General features: G+C 40.4%; 1 protein-coding gene across 3 annotated transcripts in view; it reads left to right on the top strand.

The window, feature by feature from the left end:
- The window catches only part of LOC306795206 (cGMP-dependent protein kinase 1-like), a gene marked incomplete at its 5' end in the record, with an annotated part of 45,618 nt that overhangs the window by 9,721 nt on the left and 9,297 nt on the right, over positions 1 to 26,600 (top strand). The window contains 8 exons of one of the 3 annotated variants that reach the window (XM_079293639.1): positions 6,435 to 6,548; positions 13,062 to 13,167; positions 13,390 to 13,453; positions 15,462 to 15,539; positions 15,617 to 15,711; positions 16,765 to 16,830; positions 20,347 to 20,421; positions 26,199 to 26,295. In XM_079293639.1, coding sequence (XP_079149765.1) covers positions 6,435 to 6,548; positions 13,062 to 13,167; positions 13,390 to 13,453; positions 15,462 to 15,539; positions 15,617 to 15,711; positions 16,765 to 16,830; positions 20,347 to 20,421; positions 26,199 to 26,295 — 695 coding nt within the window. Of the gene's footprint in view, positions 1 to 6,434; positions 6,549 to 13,061; positions 13,168 to 13,389; positions 13,454 to 15,461; positions 15,540 to 15,616; positions 15,712 to 16,764; positions 16,831 to 20,346; positions 20,422 to 25,398; positions 26,028 to 26,198; positions 26,323 to 26,600 lie in introns of those variants that run through there. The other 2 variants (XM_079293638.1, XM_079293640.1) reach the window with 2 other exon arrangements.

Raw genomic sequence — 26,600 nt, 5'->3', positions numbered from 1 at the left:
GGAGTCGCCGTGGTTTCAGGTTCTGACCTGGACCAACGAGTTAAACCTGCTGGAGTCGGCGTGGTTTCAGGTTCTGACCTGGACCAACGAGTTAAACCTGCTGGAGTCGGCGTAGTTTCAGGTTCTGACCTGGACCAACGAGTTAAACCTGCTGGAGTCGCCGTGGTTTCAGGTTCTGACCTGGACCAACGAGTTAAACCTGCTGGAGTCGGCGTGGTTTCAGGTTCTGACGTGGACCAACGAGTTAAACCTGCTGGAGTCGCCGTGGTTTCAGGTTCTGACCTGGACCAACGAGTTAAACCTGCTGGAGTCGGCGTGGTTTCAGGTTCTGACCTGGACCAACGAGTTAAACCTGCTGGAGTCGGCGTGGTTTCAGGTTCTGACCTGGACCAACGAGTTAAACCTGCTGGAGTCGGCGTGGTTTCAGGTTCTGACCTGGACCAACGAGTTAAACCTGCTGGAGTCGGCGTGGTTTCAGGTTCTGACCTGGACCAACGAGTTAAACCTGCTGGAGTCGCCGTGGTTTCATACGAGACCTTCAAACCCTCCGACAGACTGATATGTTGTGTTCTATTGTCTCCGTGGTTCTGGACTCGCTCGTCCAGATGGCTGTTCCTCCGGAGCGTTGTGGGCGGTGTGAACCGACTCGTGACGTTAATATCTAAGTAAGAGCTGCTGGGTTCAGTCTTCTCACAATATGAAACATATATTCCTGTCAGATTTGATAAAGACGATTAACGAGTCAACGTTTAAGTGACTCGAGTGTGAGTCACAGTGTGGGTGTGCAGACAGGCAGATTGTTGATGATGTCACAGTGATGTCATGATTTCTAACACAGTCTGATGACCCTGTCCAGGTGCATTATGGGAGATTTTGGACTGAAAGTCAGGAGATCTGCTCAGGATATCTCTGATATTTTACTGGAGTAAAAGTAGTCGTACAACAGTGTAGAAATACTCTGTTACAAGTATTCTGCATTCAAAATGTTACTTTAATATGAATATAAAAGTATTATCATTAAATATTATTCAGAATAATATAAATTATAATTATTGATGCATTGTCTTCATTTTATTGACTTTATATGATCTATGATAATACATATTAAATACTATCCGTGTATTTTAAGTCTTATTCGTCCTCGAGCTGCTCGTCTGAAGTCCGTCCTCATGATTGGATTCATATCTAAACACTAAATATTGTTAATGTCCCATGAATGTCACAATGTGATGTCGAAGATGTTCCTCGTCATCAAACAGCCGGCAGAGACGACAGAGAGCTTTAAATTCAGATTCATAAAGATTCAGAAGATTTAAGAGTTTTAAAAGAAACAAAATCTATTTGTGGACCCGAAAGCAAAAAATGAATAAAATAAAAACAGAAAATAAAAAAGACAAACGTCGTAAAAACTGTCAAAAGAAAAACAACAAAGAAGATTCATGATGTGATGATTCAATCAACATCCAGTGTGTGTGTGCGTGTGTGTGTGTGGGGGGGGGGGGGGGGGGGGGACACAGATGGCTGCTTAATATAACTTATGTCACAGGAAGAGGAAGTGATCCCTGAAAACAGACCACGATGAAGATTTGATACTGTGTGTGTGTGTGTGTGTGTGTGTGTGTGTGTGTTAGTTAGTTATAAATAAGACGTTCACTACTTGTGTGTTTGTGGGAAGAAACGGATGCAGCAGTTTTGTCTCATTATGTAACACACACACGGTCTCACACACACACACACACACACACACACACATGTCTCTATGGTGGATGTGGTTGGCATGGCAACATGTTGGATGACCATATTTAGGATTTTTACAGTTTGGAAATTTGGAATCGGTTTATAAAGAAAGGAAGGAATAAAAAAGAGAAGGATATGAGATTAGGGAGGAGGAAAGGAAGGAAGGAAACAAGGGAGGAGAGAGAGAGGGAGGTAAAGAGACAACAGACAGAGAAAGGAGAGAAAAGGGGGAGAAAGTGGATATAAGAGGAGAAATGAACAGAGGAGAGAAGAAAGGAAAGTTAGGAAAAGAGGAAGGTGTGAGGACAGGAAGGAAAGATAAATGATGGAAGCAAAGGAGGAGAAACAGGAGATGAAGGAAGCAGTGGATCAAACGAATGCTAAATTGAAGAACAAGTCCTCGTGATCTGATAAATATCTTTCTGATCCATTTGATACAAAAGTAATCTGGTGTTTGTCGACCTTCAGACTCGTGAGAGAAGTTCAATATTCGTTCATTTCTGAAAATACTACTACACACAGACACACACACACACACAGACACACACACACACAGAGACACAGACACACACAGACACACACACAGACACACACACACAGACACACACACAGACACACACAGACACACACACAGACACGCACACACAGACACACACAGACACACACAGACACACAGACACACACAGACACGCACACACAGACAGACACACAGACACACACACACACACGCACACACAGACACGCACACAGACACACACAGACACACACACACACACGCACACACAGACACGCACACACAGACACACACAGACACGCACGCACAGACAGACACACAGACACACACACACACACGCACACACAGACACACACACAGACACACACAGACACACACACACACACGCACACACAGACACGCACACACAGACACACACGCACACACAGACACACACAGACACACACACTCTGGATGTTGATTGCATCATCACATCATGAATCTTCTTTGTTGTTTTTCTTTTGACAGTTTTTACGACGTTTGTCTTTATTTTCTGTTTTTATTTTATTCATTTTTTGCTTTCGGGTCCACAAATAGATTTGGTTTCTTTTAAAACTCTTAAATCTTCTGAATTATATTTATAGAAACAATTTTCTTCTCATCAGAGTTTTATAACAAATAAAATAAAAACACCAACAATCATTCAAATGAAACAACTAAATAAAACTCACTTCCAAATCTTTTTGATGATGCGACGACTATCTGGTTATTGTTTAATTCAAGTCACAGAAATGTCTCTTTTAAGACGTTTGTCTCTTTGCGGTCGCTTCGTGTCGTGTAAGGGTAGGTCAGCCTTATTGTACTGTGAATACATACGCAGCTGTCCTCTCCAACACCTGATAACACATGTTGTTAGACTTGTCCTTTAATCCACCACCTTATCCAGTGAAACAGAACAAACATCCCAGTAGACCATATCTGTGATGTGATGACTCCACATGATGTCTGTTTCCTCTGACAACACTGATCTCTGTTCACTGAAGAACTGAATTCATCACGGAGACTTTTTCTCTGTTAGCTGTGTTTCATGTTTCTGTCACACGACTGAAAGCCCTCCAGCTACTTGAATGGGTTTTTAAACCCGTCATTTGGATGCAAATGAATGTTGTTAAAGTGCAGCTGTGTCAGTTTAGAGCTACAAAGACTCGGTGTAACTGGAGGAGGTCTCACTCTGATCTCAGCTGAGACTCTTTAACTCGTCTCGGTCAAAGTTGCTTCTGTTCTCTGAGGAGAAGCTGAATGTCGGAGCGTCTGTTAAGCTCTCCGAGCTGTGACTCTGACGTCAGCTGGAAATCCTGTTTTGTGTTCTTCATGAACAGATGAATCGTTAGTTGTGATTCTGAGCGTCTGACACGTTTTCCTGCCTCTAAATGAAGATTTTATTTAATGAAGATACACGGAGACTAAAAAGATACACGGAGACTAAAAAGATACACGACGACTAAAAAGATACACGGAGACTAAAAAGATACACGGAGAGTAAAAAGATACACGGAGACTGAAAAGATACACGACGACTAAAAAGATACACGGAGACTGAAAAGATACACGACGACTAAAAAGATACACGGAGAGTAAAAAGATACACGGAGACTGAAAAGATACACGACGACTAAAAAGATACACGAAGACTAAAAAGATACACGGAGACTAAAAAGATACACGGAGACTAAAAAGATACACGGAGACTAAAAAGATACACGGAGAGTAAAAAGATACACGGAGACTAAAAAGATACACGGAGAATAAAACGATACACGGAGACTAAAAAGATACACGGAGACTAAAAAGATACACGGAGACTAAAACGATACACGGAGACTAAAAAGATACACGGAGACTAAAAAGATACACGGAGAGTAAAAAGATACACGGAGACTAAAAAGATACACGGAGACTAAAAAGATACACGGAGACTGAAAAGATACACGGAGACTGAAAAGATACACGGAGACTAAAAAGATACACGGAGACTGAAAAGATACACGGAGACTGAAAAGATACACGGAGACTGAAAAGATACACGGAGACTGAAAAGATACACGGAGACTGAAAAGATACACGGAGACTAAAAAGATACACGGAGAGTAAAAAGATACACGGAGACTAAAAAGATACACGGAGAGTGAAAAGATACACGAAGACTGAAAAGATACACGGAGAGTAAAAAGATACACGGAGAGTAAAAAGATACACGAAGACTAAAAAGATACACGGAGAGTAAAAAGATACACGAAGACTAAAAAGATACACGAAGACTGAAAAGATACACGACGACTAAAAAGATACACGGAGAGTAAAAAGATACACGGAGACTAAAAAGATACACGGAGACTAAAAAGATACACGACGACTAAAAAGATACACGACGACTAAAAAGATACACGGAGACTAAAAAGATACACGAAGACTAAAAAGATACACGAAGACTAAAAAGATACACGGAGAGTAAAAAGATACACGGAGAGTAAAAAGATACACGAAGACTAAAAAGATACACGGAGACTAAAAAGATACACGGAGAGTAAAAAGATGAAAAGAAAAGGAACCCTTACAAAGACCTCCTGGTCTAGAAACAACACATTTTGAATGATCCTCTCTATCAGCTGTTTTTATTTATTTCTGTTGGTGTGAGTCACTCTGACATTTCAGATCAATATTATCATCAATATTATTTCAAATTTCAGAGTGTGTTTGAATATTAACAGACATCTCAGATATATTAAATTACATGAAAACACAGAAACATGAAGACATTGATGAGAGGTAAAGAGTTTATTTACTCTTTATTCAATTTTTACTTTCGATTCTGATCCGGATATATTTTTACATTCAAATCTTTTATGGAGGTTTATGAGCGAAGCTTCAGACGTCTGTCATCATACTTTATGACGTCATCAGCCTAAAAAGAGGATGTAATAGATGTAGTGTTCTTGTGGTTCTGGTTCTGTTAGATTGCTGCTGGATTGTTCTCACAGGTTTTTAAAGACGAAACCACAACAAATATGGAGGCAGAATATTTAGTGAATAAAAACATGCTGTGAATTTAGAAAACGCTGACTTTTATCTTTTTAAATAAAGTTGCTGAACTAAAATGTAGATTTAGAATTGAAACGTTGACGTTATGAGTGAAGTTTCTATCCTTTGATCTGTTCGATCAAGAAACAAAATATCTGCTTCTGTTCCGATACTCTGACGATTCTAAAGAAATGAGATTCAACAACTGACATAACTTCTGATTCTATTCCAGATTCAAAGAACCATTCAGCTCTGCTCCGGACAAACGGAAGTCTGTGATGTGAAAAAATATCATGAATAAACACACACACACACACACACACACACACACACACACACACACACACACACACACACACACACACACACACACACATACACATACACACACGACACTGGTGGACAGTGTAAGTGTGGTGTCTGTGATCACTACACTTACACTCAAATATAAATACTAAGAACATCAGAGAGATTTATTTTGTGTCGCAGCAGCAGAACAAAACACACACATATATACACACATACACACACACATATATATACATACATATACACACACACATATACACACATATACACACACGCACACACACACACACATTTACACACATATACGCACAAACACATACACACACACACATATACGCACACGCACACACACACACGCTCTGATTAATCAGATTTGTGAATAAAACAGATGTGGACCAGCAGCATCTGTTCCTGATTTAATATTTCTACACTATTGATCTCATTTAGAACATTGATGTGAGTCTGAGCTCCTGATGCAGATCGATCCAGACCTGGTGAGTCCTGAACCAGGACCAGGACCTGTGGTAGTCCAGGTTCACCTCAGGGTTTATCTCTGGTTCTCAGGTTCACCATGGTAACGATGCTGGACACCTGACTTGCTACAGATAAGAGTTCCGCCTACTGACCAATCAGAGCTCAGCTCGCGGATCATTAGATGATAAAACACAAATATGAAGAAGTTACTAAATCTGAATAACGGAAACGATAATAAATCACTGCTTCGTATAGCAACAGACCAAGCAGCTTGTTGACTTCCTGTTTAAGTCCTTCAAAATAAAGGTTGTCTCTCTCTCTCGTGTGACCGTCTCTCGTCCAGAGGGTAAGGTGGAGGTGACTAAAGAAGGGATGAAGTTGTGTACGATGGGACCAGGAAAAGTGTTCGGAGAGCTGGCGATCCTCTACAACTGTACCAGGACGGCTACTGTCATGAGTGAGTACTGATTCATGTACTATATACATGTGCATATATGATATATGATATATATATATATATATATACACAGAGTGAAGTTCTGTGTCACCATCTCTTCAAGCGTAGTGTTGATGTGTTTTAAAGGTTGAACAGGATGTTTTGTGGTCAGTAATTAATTATGAATTAGTTTTAAACGAGTTTTAAACGAGAGAAATGGAAGTTTTTCTCTCTCAGATTTACTTTGTTCCTCCAACATGAAGTATTCGGTCTCCGGTGTGTGTGTGTGTGTGGGTGTGTGTGTGTGTGTGTGTGTGTGTGTGTGTGTGTACCTCCAACTTTTTTTTTGTCAGCTTCCTGGTAGAGTGCCTCGCTAAGCAGCGGTTGCCAGGCAACACCATCCGGTCCGGCCAATCAGTGAAGTTCTTGGCATCGTGTCTCTTGGCAACAGTGGCGGGTTCGAGGGGGATTCTGAAGCTTCTTCTTTCTGCTCGTTATCTTCACATGAACACAGTTTATCTGCTTTAATTCTCTCTGTAACAGCGTTGGGCTTATGAATCATTAAAGTGTGTTCAACACTGAAATAATAGTAGAAAGTATGAAGAGAGAGAAAGTCCAATACACTCAAAGTGTGTTAAAGAAGTCTCCTTCTGAAGTCATGAGAGACGTTCTTCTAACAAAACTTCTGTTTTCATCGAACTCTCAACTCCACGTTCTCTACTCGTGAGAACGAGAGTTCACTGTGATCGAGACTTCTCTGATAACGAGACTTCTCTTTGAACGAGACTTCTCTTTGAACGAGACTTCTCTGTGAACGAGACTTCACTGTGAACGAGACTTCTCTGTCAATGAGACTTCTATGTGAACGAGACTTCTCTGTCAATGAGACTTCTATGTGAACGAGACTTCTCTGTCAATGAGACTTCTATGTGAACGAGACTTCTCTGTCAATGAGACTTCTATGTGAACGAGACTTCTCTGTCAATGAGACTTCTATGTGAACGAGACTTCTCTGTCAATGAGACTTCTATGTGAACGAGACTTCACTGTGAACGAGACTTCTCTGTCAATGAGACTTCTATGTGAACGAGACTTCTATGTGAACGAGACTCTACGGCAGGGGTCTTCAACTAAAATTCCAAAAGGTCCAGATTGAGGAAATCTCCTCGGGCAAAGGACGGGAACATTACAATTATCTAACTTGCACTATTTAGTGCCATATATATATATATAAATATATATATAAATATATTCAAGAAGTCTAGCAGTAGTAACAACGTCTCCGTGTCGTCAACAACTGTCAAATCAAATCTTTTTGTGCATGGACTTTATGTGTGCTTATTAAACCACTTGTTTCTGCTCTATTCTCTCTGGTAACATCATTGGACAGTTAATTAACGTGTCAGGATTCTGATCATTTTGGGCTCTTAGGTTTATTTTCTGTGTCTTCATTTAGATGTGAGTGGGTACGTTCGCTCAAAAGAGTTGTGCTTTATCTCGCAGTGTCGCTTCATATAATCTTTTCATCGCTTTTAATAATCGTCACGGTCTCGGAACATATGAGACACACTGGTTATGAACTGCCCGTGGGAAGAATGAACCTATAAGAGTCTGTTCATTGTTGGTTAAAGACTCTGGTCTCTCCGACCACTTTTCTCTTTTTGGAGAACGTCATGTGAAATAACTTTTCTTACACAAGTCGTGTTCCTGCTCTTCTTTCTCTCTCCTCGTCTCTCCTCCGTGTGTCACGCTGTGTGTACATCTCACTCGAGTCAGGAAACTTGTCAGAATACTAATATTTGATTGGCTGAGCTGCATCATGTGATGTGCTTCACAACTCATTGGTCGGCGTGTTTCCTGCACCGCTGAACGAGTGCCGCAAAGGTTCAAATAGAAGTGCTCCGTCAAAATTGAATAATTCTCAATTATCTATCGTTTTAGGTCCCGGGTCCGGATACAACGGCGTCCGGGTCCAGATCCGGACCGCGGCACGCCTATTAGGGAGAGCAGGGGGCACAACTGGCATCACGGACTCCAGTGTCTCTACTGGTATCACAGACTCTAGTGTCTCTACTGGTATCACAGACTCTCGTGTCTCCACTGGTATCACAGACTCTAGTGTCTCTACTGGTATCACGGACGCTAGTGTCTCTACTGGTATCACGGACTCTCGTGTCTCTACTGGTATCACGGACTCTAGTGTCTCTACTGGTATCACGGACTCTAGTGTCTCTACTGGTATCACGGACTCTAGTGTCTCTACTGGTATCACAGACTCTAGTGTCTCTACTGGTATCACAGACTCTCGTGTCTCTACTGGTATCACAGACTCTAGTGTCTCTACTGGTATCACGGACTCTAGTGTCTCTACTGGTATCATGGACTCTAGTGTCTCTACTGGTATCACAGACTCTCGTGTCTCTACTGGTATCACAGACTCTAGTGTCTCTACTGGTATCACAGACGTGTCTAGTGTCTCCACTGGTATCACGGACTCTAGTGTCTCTACTGCTATCACGGACTCGAGTGTCTCTACTTGTATCACGGACTCTAGTGTCTCTACTGGTATCACAGACTCTAGTGTCTACTGGTATCACGGACTCTAGTGTCTCTACTGGTATCACGGACTCTAGTGTCTCTACTGGTATCACAGACGTGTCTAATGTCTCTACTGGTATCACATACGTGTCTCTACTGGTATCACAGACGTGTCTAGTGTCTCTACTGGTATCACAGACTCTAGTGTCTCTACTGGTATCACAGACTCTAGTGTCTCTACTGGTATCACAGACGTGTCTCTACTGGTATCACAGACGTGTCTAGTGTCTCTACTGGTATCACGGACTCCCGTGTCTCTACTGGTATCACAGACTCTCGTGTCTCTACTGGTATCACAGACTAGTGTCTCTACTGGTATCACAGACGTGTCTAGTGTCTCTACTGGTATCACATACGTGTCTCTACTGGTATCACAGACGTGTCTAGTGTCTCTACTGGTATCACAGACTCTAGTGTCTCTACTGGTATCACAGACGTGTCTCTACTGGTATCACAGACATGTCTAGTGTCTCTACTGGTATCACGGACTCTCGTGTCTCTACTGGTATCACAGACTCTAGTGTCTCTACTGGTATCACGGACTCTAGTGTCTCTACTGGTATCACAGACGTGTCTAGTGTCTCTACTGGTATCACAGACGTGTCTAGTGTCTCTACTGGTATCACAGACTCTAGTGTCTCTACTGGTATCACAGACGTGTCTCTACTGGTATCACAGACGTGTCTAGTGTCTCTACTGGTATCACAGACTCTAGTGTCTCTACTGGTATCACAGACGTGTCTAGTGTCTCTACTGGTATCACAGACTCCAGTGTCTCTACTGGTATCACAGACGTGTCTAGTGTCTCTACTGGTATCACAGACGTGTCTAGTGTCTCTACTGGTATCACAGACTCTAGTGTCTCTACTGGTATCACAGACGTGTCTAGTGTCTCTACTGGTATCACAGACTCCAGTGTCTCTACTGGTATCACAGACGTGTCTAGTGTCTCTACTGGTATCACAGACTCCAGTGTCTCTACTGGTATCACAGACTCCAGTGTCTCTACTGGTATCACAGACGTGTCTAGTGTCTCTACTTGTATCACAGACTACAATGTCTCTACTGGTATCACAGACATGTCTCTACATGAATAATCGTTGAGAGGAACATCAACAGTTTGAGGATGAGGACTCTGACCTCTGACTTGGCATTTTCTAAAGTTCAGACCTCGATGAGTCCTTAATGAACATTAATAACACTAACGATCAATCAACCGTCACCACCTGCACTACACAGACTCACTCACTCACTCACTCTCACACACTCACTCACACATACACTCACTCTCACACACTCACTCACTCACTCACTCTCACACACTCACTCACACATACACTCACACACTCACTCACTCACTCACTCACTCACTCACTCACAGACACACTCACTCACACACTCACAGACACACACTCACTCACTCACTCATTCACTCACTCACACACACTCACTCACTCTCACACATACACACTCACACAGACACTCACACACACACTCACACTCACTCACTCACACATACACTCACTCACTCACACACTCACTCACTCACTCACTCACTCACTCACTCACACACTCACTCACTCACTCACTCACTCACACACTCTCACAGACACACACACTCACTCACTCACACTCACTCACTCACTCACACATACACTCACTCACTCACACATACACACACTCACACAGACACTCGCTCACTCACTCACACTCACTCACTCACTCACTCACTCACATACACACACTCACTCACTCACTCACAGACACACTCACTCACTCACTCACTCACTCACAGACACACTCACTCACACACACACTCACTCACTCACACACACACACACTCACTCACTCACTCACTCACTCACTCACTCACTCACTCACTCACTCACTCACTCACAGACACACTCACTCACACACACACTCACTCACACACACACACACACTCACTCACTCACACACTCTCACAGACGCACACACTCACTCACTCACACTCACACTCACTCACTCACACATACACTCACTCACTCACTCACTCACTCACTCACAGACACACTCACTCACACACACACTCACTCACTCACACACACACTCACTCACTCACTCACTCACTCACACTCACTCACTCACTCACTCACTCACAGACACACTCACTCACACACACACTCACTCACTCACTCACACATACACTCACTCACTCACACATACACACACTCACACAGACACTCGCTCACTCACTCACACTCACTCACTCACTCACTCACTCACATACACACACTCACTCACTCACTCACACTCACTCACTCACTCACTCACTCACTCACAGACACACTCACTCACACACTCACAGACACACACTCACTCACTCACTCACTCGCTCATTCACTCACTCACACACACTCACTCACTCTCACACATACACACTCATACAGACACTCACACACACACTCACTCACTCACACATACACTCACTCACTCACACACTCACTCACTCACTCACTCACACATACACAGACACTCACTCACTCACACAGACACACACACATTAAATATTCTCAGCTGTGGAGTGTCTCCTGTTGTTTCCGTGGTTACAGAGACACTCTGTATCTCTGTAGCAACAGACTGCAGGTGATAAAGCAGATGTAACGACAGATACAGAGTACTGTAGTAGTACTGTAGTACTACCACAGAATACTGTAGTAGGACCACAGAGTACTATGGTAATACTGTAGTAGTACTGTAGTACTACCACAGAATACTGTAGTAGGACCACAGAGTAATGTTATTTATAATAATGTTGATGTCTTATTGAACTCAGTTTATCACTTTGATCATGTGACTCACTCAAAGTAAAATATAAGTCCTGAAACAGAATGTGTATTTATACTAACGAGAGTACTAATGTGACAATAAACTGTTTGTGTCTCAGAGACTTTACAGACTTCTGCTCGTTAACTAAAGTCTGCTCGTCTCCACGGTAACTGCAGTAACTATATGAGCCAACACACACACACACAGACACACACACAGACACACACACACGCACAAACACACAGAGACACACACACACGCACAAACACACAGAGACACACACACACACATGTACAGTGAACACACTCAGGTGGATGACGTGTAACCATGGTTACCGGCTCCATTTGAGAATTAGTGCCGAGGTTTATGGGATGTCAGAGGCTGTGAGCTTGTTGCAGCGGGGAATTAGGATGTTAAAGAGTATCAGATGGGTTTTGAACACACACGCACTCACAAACACACGCACACACACACACTCTCACACACACACAGATATCCTCCTCCTAAACTCTAAAGTCTAAACGAAAGAGGTGTTGTTAGTCTCTTAAAGGGGCGTTGTTAGTTTCTTAAAGGGGCGGTGTTAGTCTCTGAAAGAGGCTGCGTTAGTCTCTTAAAGGGGCAGTGTAGGGGCAGTAGTAGCGGTGTTAGTCTCTTTAAATTATTGAGGAGGAAACGGAAGTAGAATTAATGTTAATTATGATCATTTAATACTTTACTTTTTATGATGGTTTGAGAGAGTTAAAGTTCACGACTAAACTCGACAGTAAACTGGGACGATTCTTTTCAAATTTTGATGCATTGAAGTTTGTTAACTTTTCTCTCGGAAGTCTGGAAAAGAAGAAACCAGATGGACTGAATGAGTATTTATTCTGATTCCTGTTAGTATTATATCATAAATATTTCTGTTGTGTGACCCAAATCCCTCCTGAGGTGTGACCAACTACAAGAAATATGTGACCACTGTGATGCCAACAACGGTTTCTCCACCTAGTACTGATTCATGTTTTGTTAGGGGATCAAATACTTATTTCACACAATCAAATGCAAATCAATTTATAACTTGTTTGTTTGTTTACATGTACTCATGATATTAAAACATAAATATATTTGTAATATTTTATGTTTCAGCTGTGATCCAGGTGAAGCTGTGGGCGATTGACCGTCAGTGTTTCCAGACCATCATGATGAGGACTGGACTCATCAAACACGCCGAGTACATGGACTTCCTCAAGAGGTGACCCCAACTCCTGTTTCTGTCACATGGGTTTCTCCACAGCCCCGCCCCTTTAAGAGACTGATACCGCCACTTTAAGAGACTGACACTGCCCCTTTAAGAGACTAACCCCGCCCCTTTAAGAGACTGACACCACCACTTTAAGAGACTAACCCCGCCCCTTTAACAGACTGGCACTGCCACTTTAAGGCACTAACACTGCCCCTTTCTCTCTCTCTGCAGCGTTCCCACCTTCCAGGGTCTTCCAGAGGAGACTCTCAGTAAACTGGCTGACGTCATGGAGGAGGTGAGACACCTTGAAATCACCAGACACCTTTAGACCACCAGACACCTTTAGACCACCAGACACCTTTAGACCACCAGACACCTTAAAACCACCATACACCTTTAGACCACCAGACACCTTTAGACCACCAGACACCTTTAGACCACCAGACACCTTTAGACCACCAGACACCTTTAGACCACCAGACACCTTTAGACCACCATACACCTTTAGACCACCAGACACCTTTAGACCACCAGACACCTTTAGACCACCAGACACCTTAAAACCACCATACACCTTTAAACCACCATACACCTTTAGACCACCAGACACCTTTAAACCACCAGACACCTTTAAACCACCAGACACCTTTAAACCACCAGACACCTTTAAACCACCAGACACCTTTAGACCACTAGACACCTTTAAAGAGGTTAAACCACCAGACACCTTTAAACCACCAGACACCTTTAGACCACCATACACCTTTAGACCACCATACACCTTTAGACCACCAGACACCTTTAAAGAGGTTAAACCACCAGACACCTTTAAACCACCAGACACCTTTAGACCACCATACACCTTTAGACCACCAGACACCTTTAAAGAGGTTAAACCACCAGACACCTTTAAACCACCAGACACCTTTAAACCACCAGACACCTTAAAACCACCAGATACCTTTAAAACCTTCTACACATGACGCCCCCAAATTTGGGGGCTCTTGGGCTTAGAGGGGATTGCAAATATCGTCCAAAAAATGCTCCTTTTGATAGCGATTATTGTGCATGTGTACATTTTATATACCGGATTAAACAGCAACGTATGGGCAACACGATCATATAAGTCACTTTTTACACACTCCAAACACAACTATACACGACTAATATAAGCAACTCGAAAATGTGGCATAAAACCACGTATTCCTGCACTCAAATCCGCGTTTTATTTACTGCGCTTCGATATTGGAAGACCATGTTAACTGCTACACAGCTAATCAATGCATCGCCAAGCATTAGCATTCAACGCAGAACCCATAAATGGTGAAAACCAATACAAAGCTGTGATCCAACAATGGCAACACAACAGTTCCCTTCACCGGAAAAAATCGTTGGTATCTGCTTACCTTCATGAAGAAATCTGAAAAATAACAGCGAAAATTCTCCGGTTCAAAGCTAGAACCATTGTTGGCAAGAACATCCTGTCTGTTTCTCATCTGTTTCCTGTAGAAGGGGGGGGTCAATCTAACTTGCTGGACCCGGGGGTGGCTGGTCAGACTTTTGGCGAATGGAATTTTACGCTCGGGGGTGCGCGGAAGTTTTTGCATCTTTACTCGCTGAAAATTCTGTCAATCAACACCCGGCTTCGACGAGCGCCTTCCTGAGACTCTGACGCGTCGAAGGCGAGAAAATCCCATGGATGAGAGCCAGAAACAGGCTCTGAGAGGACCCTGGCTCTCAAAATGATTCCAAACGGCTGTATTTGGATGTATTGAATAATATGAGTGGTAGAAAAAGTGAAATATATAGTTATATAGTATATAAAAGTACAATGTAAGTGCTGCAACAGCTGGTTCCAAAATGATGACCTCGCGTGACCTCTCTGTACTGAAGCCTCTTATTCTTCACTGTATCCCAGCCAAACGTTATTCTTGCACTACTGATCGGTTGTGCTGTGATTTGGGAGAGTTTGTAGTCTCTCAGCTGCATTATTTCAAAAACATAATATCAATAAAAGTGGTTTTCTTTTCAGACGAACCTGAATATTTTCAATTTGAGCTGTGTAATATCTTCATGAACTATATTAACCAGCAACATATACACAATATTACCCACTGAACAATCTCACAAGTGTTATCTGATTGTAGCACCAACAATTATTCAAATAGACCTTGTAGTTACAGAATTGAAGTCTCTTTAGTATGGGTATGCCATTTTCAAGCAGAGGCCTAAAAATAGGGCTAGAGTTTAATAGGTTTAAACCGCCAGACACCACATCACTGTAACTCTTCTTCTGTGTTCAGACTCATTATGAAGACGGAGAGTTCATCATCAGACAGGGAGCTAGAGGAGACACCTTCTTCATCATCAGCAAGGGAAAGGTAACTCTTCCCTTTATTGATTATTGTATTGATCAGCTGACTCGTCCTGATCGTCTGTTAATCACACATTCTGTCAGGTGAACGTGACCCAGGAGGATTCAGCCAATCAGGAGCCAACACACCTAAGAGAGCTCACCAGGGGAAACTGGTTTGGAGAGAAAGCCCTGCAGGGGTAAGATCATGTGACTGGAACCTTTACCTTCTAAACCTGAACCATTACCTTCTAAACCTGAACCTTTACCTTCTAAACCTGAACCTTTACCTTCCAAACCTGAACCTTCACCTTCTAAACCTGAACCTTTACCTTCCAAACCTGAACCTTTACCTTCTAAACCTGAACCTTTACCTTCTAAACCTGGACCTTTACTTTCTAAACCTGGACCTTTACCTTCTAAACCTGAACCTTCGCCTTCTAAACCTGAACCTTTACCTTCCAAACCTGAACCTTCACCTTCTAAACCTGAACCTTTACCTTCTAAACCTGAACCTTTACCTTCTAAACCTGAACCTTTACTTTCTAAACCTGAACCGTCACTTCTGAACCTTTACTTTCTAAACCTGAACCTTTACCTTCTAAACCTGAACCTTTACTTTCTAAACCTGGACCTTTACCTTCTAAACCTGGACCTTTACCTTCTAAACCTGGACCTTTACCTTCTAAACCTGGACCTTCACCTTCTAAACCTGGACCTTCACCTTCTCAACCTGGACCTTCACCTTCTAAACCTGGACCTTTACCTTCTAAACCTGAACCTTCACCTTCTAAACCTGAACCTTTACTTTCTAAACCTGAACCGTCACTTCTGAACCTTTACTTTCTAAACCTGAACCTTTACCTTCTAAACCTGACCCTTTACTTTCTAAACCTGGACCTTTACCTTCTAAACCTGGACCTTTACCTTCTAAACCTGGACCTTTACCTTCTAAACCTGGACCTTCACCTTCTAAACCTGGACCTTCACCTTCTAAACCTGGACCTTCACCTTCTAAACCTGGACCTTCACCTTCTAAACCTGGACCTTTACTTTCTAAACCTGAACCTTTACCTTCTAAACCTGGACCTTTACCTTCTAAAAAAAAAGTGATCGTTGTTATCGTGTGTGTGTGTGTGTGTGTGTGTGTGTGTGTGTGTGTGTGTGTGTGTGTGTGTGTGTGTGTGTGTGTGTGTGTGTGTGTGTGTGTGTGTGTGTGTGTGTGTGTGTGTGTGTGTGTTTTGTCTCCACAGTGAAGATGTGAGAACAGCAAACGTCATCGCTGCTGAAGCCGTCACCTGCCTGGTCATCGACCGAGAGTAAGACACACATGCACACACACACACACACACACACACACGTATTATTATTATTACTGTTGTTTTTGTTGTTGATGAACTTCTCAGTGTATTTATGGACTTTTATTTTTTCTGGACTTCAGAGATAAAGATAAATAAGTCACATTGAATCTAACACTGTGTGTGTGTGTGTGTGTGTGTGTGTCAGTACACCTTTGAGGTACTTGTACTTTACTTGAGTATTTCCATTTCATGCTACTTTATACTTCTACTACATCTCAGATAAATATTGTAGTTTTTACGACAATATAAAGTAATTCAAGTGATCAACACATAAATGAATAATAATTATAATTCATATTATTGATTTTTTAATAATTATGATCTGAATCTGTTTATTGAAGCTGCTGCTCTGCTGCCCTCTGCTGGTTTTCTGCTCTCACTACACACACAATTGTTATTATTGTTATTATTATAAATATTCTTATTTTAGAGTGTGTTGTTGTTGCACACTGCTGACCCACAATGCAACACTGTGAATAAATATTCATATTCAATTTTATTCATATGTTATCTTTAATGAGTCTGAGTTATTGATGAACTCATCAATAAAGAACTGATATTAACAGATAATATTAATAATAATATAATATGATATTGAGCTCCTGAGGTGTAAAAAAGATTTAGTTTTATTCACTAATCCACTCACACTCGTACAGATGACATAATATATCTCAGTACATATTGCAGTACATTAGTGTAGTACATATTGCAGTACATTAGTGTAGGATATATTGTATTACATTAGTGTAGTACATATTGTAGTACATATTGTAGTAGATATTGTAGTACATATTGTAGTACATATTGTAGTACATATTGTAGTAGACATTGTTGTAGATGTTGTAGTACATAGTGTAGTACATATTGTAGTAGATATTGTAGTAGACATTGTTGTAGATGTTGTTGTTGTACATTTTGTAGTAGACATTGTTGTAGATGTTGTAGTAGATTAGTGTAGTACATAGTGTAGTACATATTGTAGTAGACATTGTAGTAGATATTGTTGTAGATGTTGTTGTTGTACATATTGTAGTAGACATTGTTGTAGATGTTGTAGTAGATGTTGTAGTAGATTAGTGTAGTACATAGTGTAGTACATATTGTAGTAGACATTGTTGTAGATGTTGTAGTAGATGTTGTAGTAGATTAGTGTAGTAGATATTGTAGTAGACATTGTTGTAGATGTTGTTGTTGTACATATTGTAGTAGACATTGTTGTAGATGTTGTAGTAGATGTTGTGGTAGATTAGTGTAGTACATAGTGTAGTACATATTGTAGTAGACATTGTAGTAGATATTGGTGTAGATGTTGTAGTAGATGTTGTAGTAGATTAGTGTAGTACATAGTGTAGTAGATATTGTTGTAGATGTTGTTGTTGTACATATTGTAGTAGACATTGTTGTAGATGTTGTAGTAGATGTTGTGGTAGATTAGTGTAGTACATAGTGTAGTACATATTGTAGTAGACATTGTAGTAGATATTGGTGTAGATGTTGTTGTTGTACATATTGTAGTAGACATTGTTGTAGATGTTGTAGTAGATGTTGTAGTACATAGTGTAGTACATATTGTAGTAGATATTGTAGTAGACATTGTTGTAGATGTTGTTGTTGTACATATTGTAGTAGACATTGTTGTAGATGTTGTAGTAGATGTTGTAGTAGATTAGTGTAGTACATAGTGTAGTACATATTGTAGTAGATGTTGTAGTAGATTAGTGTAGTACATATTGTAGTAGATATTGTAGTAGATGTTGTTGTAGATGTTGTAGTAGATTAGTGTAGTACATAGTGTAGTACATATTGTAGTAGATATTGTAGTAGATATTGTTGTAGATGTTGTTGTACATATTGTAGTAGACATTGTTGTAGATGTTGTAGTAGATGTTGTAGTAGATTAGTGTAGTACATAGTGTAGTACATATTGTAGTAGATGTTGTAGTACATAGTGTAGTACATATTGTAGTAGATATTGTAGTAGACATTGTTGTAGATGTTGTTGTTGTACATATTGTAGTAGACATTGTTGTAGATGTTGTAGTAGATGTTGTAGTAGATTAGTGTAGTACATATTGTAGTAGATATTGTAGTAGATGTTGTAGTAGATGTTGTAGTAGATTAGTGTAGTACATATTGTAGTAGATATTGTAGTAGACATTGTTGTAGATGTTGTTGTTGTACATATTGTAGTAGACATTGTAGTAGATGTTGTAGTAGATGTTGTGGTAGATTAGTGTAGTACATAGTGTAGTACATATTGTAGTAGACATTGTAGTAGATATTGGTGTAGATATTGTAGTAGATGTTGTAGTAGATTAGTGTAGTACATAGTGTAGTACATATTGTAGTAGATATTGTAGTAGATATTGTTGTAGATGTTGTTGTTGTACATATTGTAGTAGACATTGTTGTAGATGTTGTAGTAGATGTTGTAGTACATAGTGTAGTACATATTGTAGTAGATATTGTAGTAGATATTGTTGTAGATGTTGTTGTTGTACATATTGTAGTAGACATTGTTGTAGATGTTGTTGTTGTACATATTGTAGTAGACATTGTTGTAGATGTTGTAGTAGATGTTGTAGTAGATTAGTGTAGTACATATTGTAGTAGATGTTGTAGTAGATGTTGTAGTAGATGTTGTAGTAGATTAGTGTAGTACATAGTGTAGTACATATTGTAGTAGATATTGTAGTAGATATTGTTGTAGATGTTGTTGTACATATTGTAGTAGACATTGTTGTAGATGTTGTAGTAGATATTGTAGTACATAGTGTAGTACATATTGTAGTAGATATTGTAGTAGACATTGTTGTAGATGTTGTTGTTGTACATATTGTAGTAGACATTGTTGTAGATGTTGTAGTAGATGTTGTAGTAGATTAGTGTAGTACATATTGTAGTAGATATTGTAGTAGATGTTGTAGTAGATGTTGTAGTAGATTAGTGTAGTACATAGTGTAGTACATATTGTAGTAGATATTGTAGTAGATATTGTTGTAGATGTTGTTGTTGTACATATTGTAGTAGACATTGTAGTAGATGTTGTAGTAGATTAGTGTAGTACATATTGTAGTAGACATTGTAGTAGACATTGTTGTAGATGTTGTTGTTGTACATATTGTAGTAGACATTGTTGTAGATGTTGTAGTAGATGTTGTAGTAGATTAGTGTAGTACATAGTGTAGTACATATTGTAGTAGACATTGTAGTAGATATTGTTGTAGATGTTGTTGTTGTACATATTGTAGTAGACATTGTTGTAGATGTTGTAGTAGATAGTGTACATCTTTTTAATGTCGTGGTGTAAAATGTGTTTTCAGTTTAAATTTCAGATCAAAGAACATTTTCATAACTTCAGTTTTCAGTCATTCATATTTCATTTTGTGGTGAATTGTTAACGGAATAAACAACGTGAAGCAACATATTATTTATTTTATTCATGTTGTTAATTGGTTGTTTTTTCCTCGTTAGCTCGTTCAAGCATCTGATTGAAGGACTGGACGACGTTTCCAATAAAGGATACGAGGACGCTGAAGCTAAAGCCAAGTATGTAAAATATATTCATATTAAATATATTCATATTAAACATATTCAACATATTCATGTTGAACATATTCATATTGAACATATTCATATTTAACATGTTCATATTTAACATATTCATATTGACCATATTCATATTAAACATATTCAACATATTCATGTTGAACATATTCATATTGAACATATTCATATTTAACATGTTCATATTTAACATATTCATATTGAACATATTCATATTAAACATATTCATATTGAACATATTCATATTGAACATATTCATATTTAATATATTCATATTTAACATATTCATATTGAACATATTCATATTGAGCATATTCATATTTAATATATTCACATTTAACATATTCATATTTAACATATTCATATTTAACATATTCATATTAAATATATTAAACATATTCATATTAAACATATTCATATTAAACATATTCATATTTAACATATTCATATTTAACATATTCATATTTAACATTATTCATATTTAACAAATTCATATGAAATATATTCATGTTAAATATATTCATGTTAAATATATTCATATTTAACATATTCATATTTAACACATTCATATTCAACATATTAAAAATATTAAACTTTAAAAAAATATTAAACTCATTAAACATATGAAACTCATTAAACGTATGAAACATATCACACGTATGTTTAAATGTGATGAAACATCAGATCTTTGTTTCTATTCAGTTGATTTATTGTTATAATTAAATCAAAGATGTCGTCTCATCGTTGAAGGTTAAACAATAACTTTATGTTGCATTCACTTTAACAACCAGTTTGAGACTTTTTCACTATTTATGATATTTAATCAAGAAAACATTGATTTTGATAAAGGACTAAAGACTTAAAGCGGTTTTGTTTCCTGTTCAGTAACTGGATCCTGAGCTGATGATGTAAGAAGAGCAGAATATATATATTTATATATATATATATATATATATATGTGTATATATATATATATATGAACATGAAAAGCATTGACGCTAAATATTAGTGAGTGAAGCAACTTCTTTTTATAGTAAATATAGTTTTTTAAATGGAAAACATTTTCATGAATTATACTTAGCGACCTTTTTCTTAAATTAAAAAAAACTTAAAAAGATACAATATGAAGTATTTTAATAGATGACGTGTCGAGGAATAAAATAATGCTCATGTCTTTGTTTTCTCATTATTATGAGATTTATTTATTTATTCATACAAAATCATACAAAAAACTATTTTGTATGATTTAAACTTAGATAGTAATAATAACAAATATACACATTTGTGGTTTACTGTTACCATAGCAACCTTTTCTGACTGACAGCAGGTATATATATATAATATATATATATAATATATATATATATATATTATATATATATATATAATATATATATATAATATATATATATACATGTTGGGAACGTAATGGAGCGTGTTTGGGTTATCAGCATTTAAGAAACTGAATTCTTGACATCAATAGAATTATTAATGTATGTAACAATTATTAATGATTATTAATAACAACGGGGCACCACCCTGCGAACAGGGACCAATAACCAAACGATAAAACTAAGTCTCATAATTAGTAGTCACTCATAATATCAATAGTCTGCGTATGACTATACATTCAGTGACAGTGAAGGTTTTAAAGTTCGAGCACAGGCTACTACATACAGTTTCATTACACACATATATATACAAGTAATCACAGACGACTGCTCCTTCAAGTATAACAGAGTTTATTAAATGAAAATAGTAAATGATCAAATCAATTAATATTGCAACCGACAAACGTTATCATACAATTTTATATGCCTAATACCTAAAGAATGAATAAAATGGATGAGGATGTATGTCTGTGTGTGTGTGTGTGTGTGTGTGTGTGTGTGTGTGTGTGTGTGTGTGTGTGTGTGTGTGTGTATGTGTGTGTGTGGGTCTGTGGGTGAAAAGGAAGGGGCGTCTTACAGCTATTGCTAAAGACTACAAAGATGGCGGCGTCGAGTGACGCGGGCCAAAAAGGGGAGGGGCCTTAAGATACTACAGCTAAAGACTACAAAGATGGCGGAGTCGAGTGACGCGGGCCAAAATGGCGGTGAGACTGCTGTATGTAATCACGTGTGCCTGGGCAGCACGTGATATGAGGCGATCGATTGAACGGGGTTACCCTCAGGGGCAGAGATAGGAGCTGTGTGTGTTCGTGTTACGGAAAACACGAGGAATAAAAGGGGAGAGAGAGGAATCAGAGTTTCTGTGTGCGATGTCGCGTTGTAGTGAGAATGAGGATCGCCGATCGTATCTCACACAAGTTGCCGTTGTCGCTTCGCGAACTGACGACACTTATGCCCGATAGTCGCGTTTCCACACTTCACTCACAGAATCGATTCAAGGAAAGAGAGCAAGAACAAAAATGAAATCAAATAATCCCAAAAGCAACAGTCAAACAGTTAATACACAATGCAACGGAACTTCTCTGGTCCGTAATGATTGCGTAAATACCTCCGTATAATGCGACAGTAACTTAAACACACAAAACACGGGAATAATAACATATAAATGAATGGCCTGAATTAAACTTACGTTAATTTAAGCTAAGCTACGCCCAGATACCATGAACCTTACTTGTCGATGCTTCGTTGAAGTGTTCGTGGCGAAGTTGTCCTCGTCAGGAAGGGGGAGGGGCTGCTGTCAGCGCGGCTTTGCAGCGGGCGCTGTGTGTCGCACGGCTTTTGCTGGTGCGGCTTCGGTCCGTTGTGGCTCTGGAGCAAACGCAGGTCCGATCTGTACTGCAGGGAGGACAGCTAACTTCGGATGAGACGGCGTGTCTGCGCGTCTTACCGGGAATCATCGGTCACGAGAGGAGCGAGGCTTCGTCGGGCTCCTCTGTGCCGGTTTGTGCACAAAAAAGGGGGGAAAGCAAAAAGCGGAGACGGATCGCGGATTCGGATTCGTTACGCGGGCTGAGTGGAGCCTTACTCAAAGTGGAGCACTGTCTGTTTCGTCCAGCGAAATGGCTCGTGACCTGTTTGAGGTTTGAGGAGGGGAGAAGGCCGTTGCTTCCTCGTGGCCTGCGTGGCCAGCGTCGCGCTGGCGGGGAAAGCTGGATCTTCTGTGGCCTGGACGGGGGTCCGAGCGAAGAGAGCGTTGTGTGCTCCCTAACTCAACCGAGGTCGAAGGGAAAAAGCATTGAGGTGTGACTTACAGACAGTTTTGTAGAACAGTGGTTGAACCACAGGGGTCCTGGGGTCTCTTGGCCTTCGGCCAATGAGATTGCAGCGGTGCATTCAGGTGACTTCAGGAACCATAGTTTTTTGGGGGGGGGAAATTCACACCCTAGTGTGAAATTCCTTTGCTCTTATCAAACTACAAATCAGGATGAAACCTTTGCTTGAAACAGTGAAGGCCTGATTCTCTTTGTCCACAGCACATGTTGAAGCCATATGGTCAGACCCCAACATATATTATATATATATATATATATAATATATATTATATATATATATATATATAGTATAATATCATAACATAGTTCAGTCTGATTCAGTGTTTTGCTCAAAGACACTTCAGCAGGTTGAAGGTTGGAGGATTTGAACCATCAGTTAATCTGTCACTCTGTAATCAACTATTCTCAGACTGTGTGTCGCTACTGTTTCTGCACAAACCTGATCCCACAGTCTGTTTCCAGGAAATACACACACACACACACACACACACACACACATACATACTCTCTCACACACGCACACACACTCTCTCTCACACACACACACACACACACACACACTTGATTTTATTGCATTTTGGCAGCAGAGCAGACTGTAAACACAACATATAATCAGTATATACAGTATATTATATCTATATGTAGATATATATGTATATGTATACGAATGTAAGTCCACTATTCTCTCTTTTAGCTCAATGTTTGGTCTCCACCTCCAGATCCTGAGGGGAATATGTGTCTTTAGCTGCTAAATGCTCCGTTGTGTTCACCAGCTGGTGTCTCAGCATCGTGGATCGTGGATCTGGTTGATGTGAATGAACCAGGTACTACGTTTCTGGACCTCCTGCAGGTCTGGAAGGATCCTCTCTGGTACTTGAATCTCGCTAAATTCTGGTCTGTATTTGTAGTTTATCACGAACAACCAAATATATTCATCAACTTCTGAAAAGAAAGAAAGAAAGAAAGAAAGAGGGGATAAAGAGCAGCCGACCAACCAACCAGACCTGCTGGACCAAACGCCACCAAACTGCCCCAGAGAGAAGGGCCCAGATGGATGCTAAGCTAACCTAGCTTAGACCTCAGGCTACTCCACTACCCAGCATGCTTCTGGCTGTCTGAAGCCCGGTCGCAGAAAAAATAAGATGCATGAAAGCAGCGGTAGGTCGGTGACTGTTAAGCCCACATCTTCACAGAGACCTGGATCCATCGTGGTCCAGGATCAAGTTCCACCTGACGGGTGGACATCAGGACAGAGATCAGGACTCTGGTGGACCAGAGGAGGACTCTGTGTTTACATCATGATGCTTGGTGCTCAAACACTGTCAGAGTTCCTCATGCTGAGTTCTTAGTGTGAAGATGTCGGCCATCTTATGAGCTACAACTGAAGTTCCTTGTGCTTCCATGAGTTACATAATACCAATAAATGATCCTCAAAGAATTGATGATGGAACAAACGACTCCGAGCATTAAACTCGATCTGTTGACGTTGAACCTCCTGAAGCCTTCGTGTCCTCTGTCCTCTGTCCTCTGTCCTCTGTCGGGACAGTCTGTCCTTCAGTGAGCGTTTTACTGGAGGAACCTCTGAGCCATGTTTCCTTCCAGCTAAAAATACCGGCGGCGTCTCGTTACACCCTGCAGGACTCGGAGCAGACCTGGTCCCCCCCCCCCCCCCCCCCCCTTTGACATTAAAGGACGAACCTCTCGGAGGCTTCCCTCAGTCGTAGTCTCAGTTGGAGGACGCTCAGTTGGACTCCTTCCAAGTCAGACAGCCACAGACCTGCAGTCTGGATCTGAAGAGTCTGAGACGAAGAGTACCGTCCAAAATCTATCAAGTCTTCAAAGAAGGTCTGATGACGTCCTCTGGACTCTGACGGCGTCCCGCTCGGATCAGGAAGATCTGGCAACCTCACCGGTCCCACCAGACCAGAACCTGGGATCTCTATCGACACCATCGGCCCGACCCTCACCATGTGATCCTGGAGTAGAGCTCTTCTTTGGAGACGCTCTCTTACAGACCGAACGTTCTCCTGATGACTGAAAACCTTTCCTTCTTTGACCGAGAAACTTCGCCCCAAAACTTTGAAGGATTTGTTTTTGTCTGTAGAATAAAGGACTAGACCTGGAAGACCATCTGGTGGATTGAAGTCCACCTTTTCCTTCAGAGAAGAGAAGAACAAGAGTTTTTCTAATCGATACTCGTAAATAAACTCTTTCTAGAGATGAGAGAGCTGCTTCTCCTCCCAGCGAGGCAGCAGAGAGCTCCATACTCTTCCTCCTCGTCCTCCTCTTCCTCCCCCCCCATCACCTCCTTCTCCATCCAAACCTCCAAGAAGTTCCCGTTCTTCCACGTCATCAAATGCTGCAGGTACAGTTCCAACACCTTATTAAAGGAAGGTTGGATGACTTTTTGATTCCAAACGTTCACCTCTGAAGCTCGGCTGCTCGAACATCTTTTTCAAAAATGCATCCAACGTGTTTAAAGCTGTGCTTTCCTGCGGTCAGTGAAGGCCTCCCTGTGTTGTTTCTGTGTCTGCAGGTACGAGGCGGAGAACGCCTTCTTCTCCAGCCTGAAGCTGAAGGACTTCAACATCATCGACACGCTCGGAGTCGGAGGCTTCGGACGCGTCGAGCTGGTACGATCAGGTTCTATTATAGAATGTGTGGTTACAGAACGTGAGGTTACAGAATGTGAGATTATAGAATGTGAGGTTATAGAATGTGAGATACAGAATGTGAGATTATAGAATGTGAGATTATAGAATGTGAGAAATAGAATGTGAGATACAGAATGTGAGGTTATAGGATGTGAGATTATAGAATGTGAGAAATAGAATGTGAGATTATAGAATGTGAGATACAGAATGTGAGATTATAGGATGTGAGATTATAGAATGTGAGATACAGAATGTGAGATTATAGGATGTGAGATTATAGAATG

This window comes from Melanostigma gelatinosum, assembly GCF_949748355.1.
Source record: "Melanostigma gelatinosum genome assembly, chromosome: 21".
In the NCBI taxonomy this organism is placed as follows: domain Eukaryota; kingdom Metazoa; phylum Chordata; class Actinopteri; order Perciformes; family Zoarcidae; genus Melanostigma; species Melanostigma gelatinosum.
This window is presented reverse-complemented; position numbering and strand designations above follow the sequence as displayed.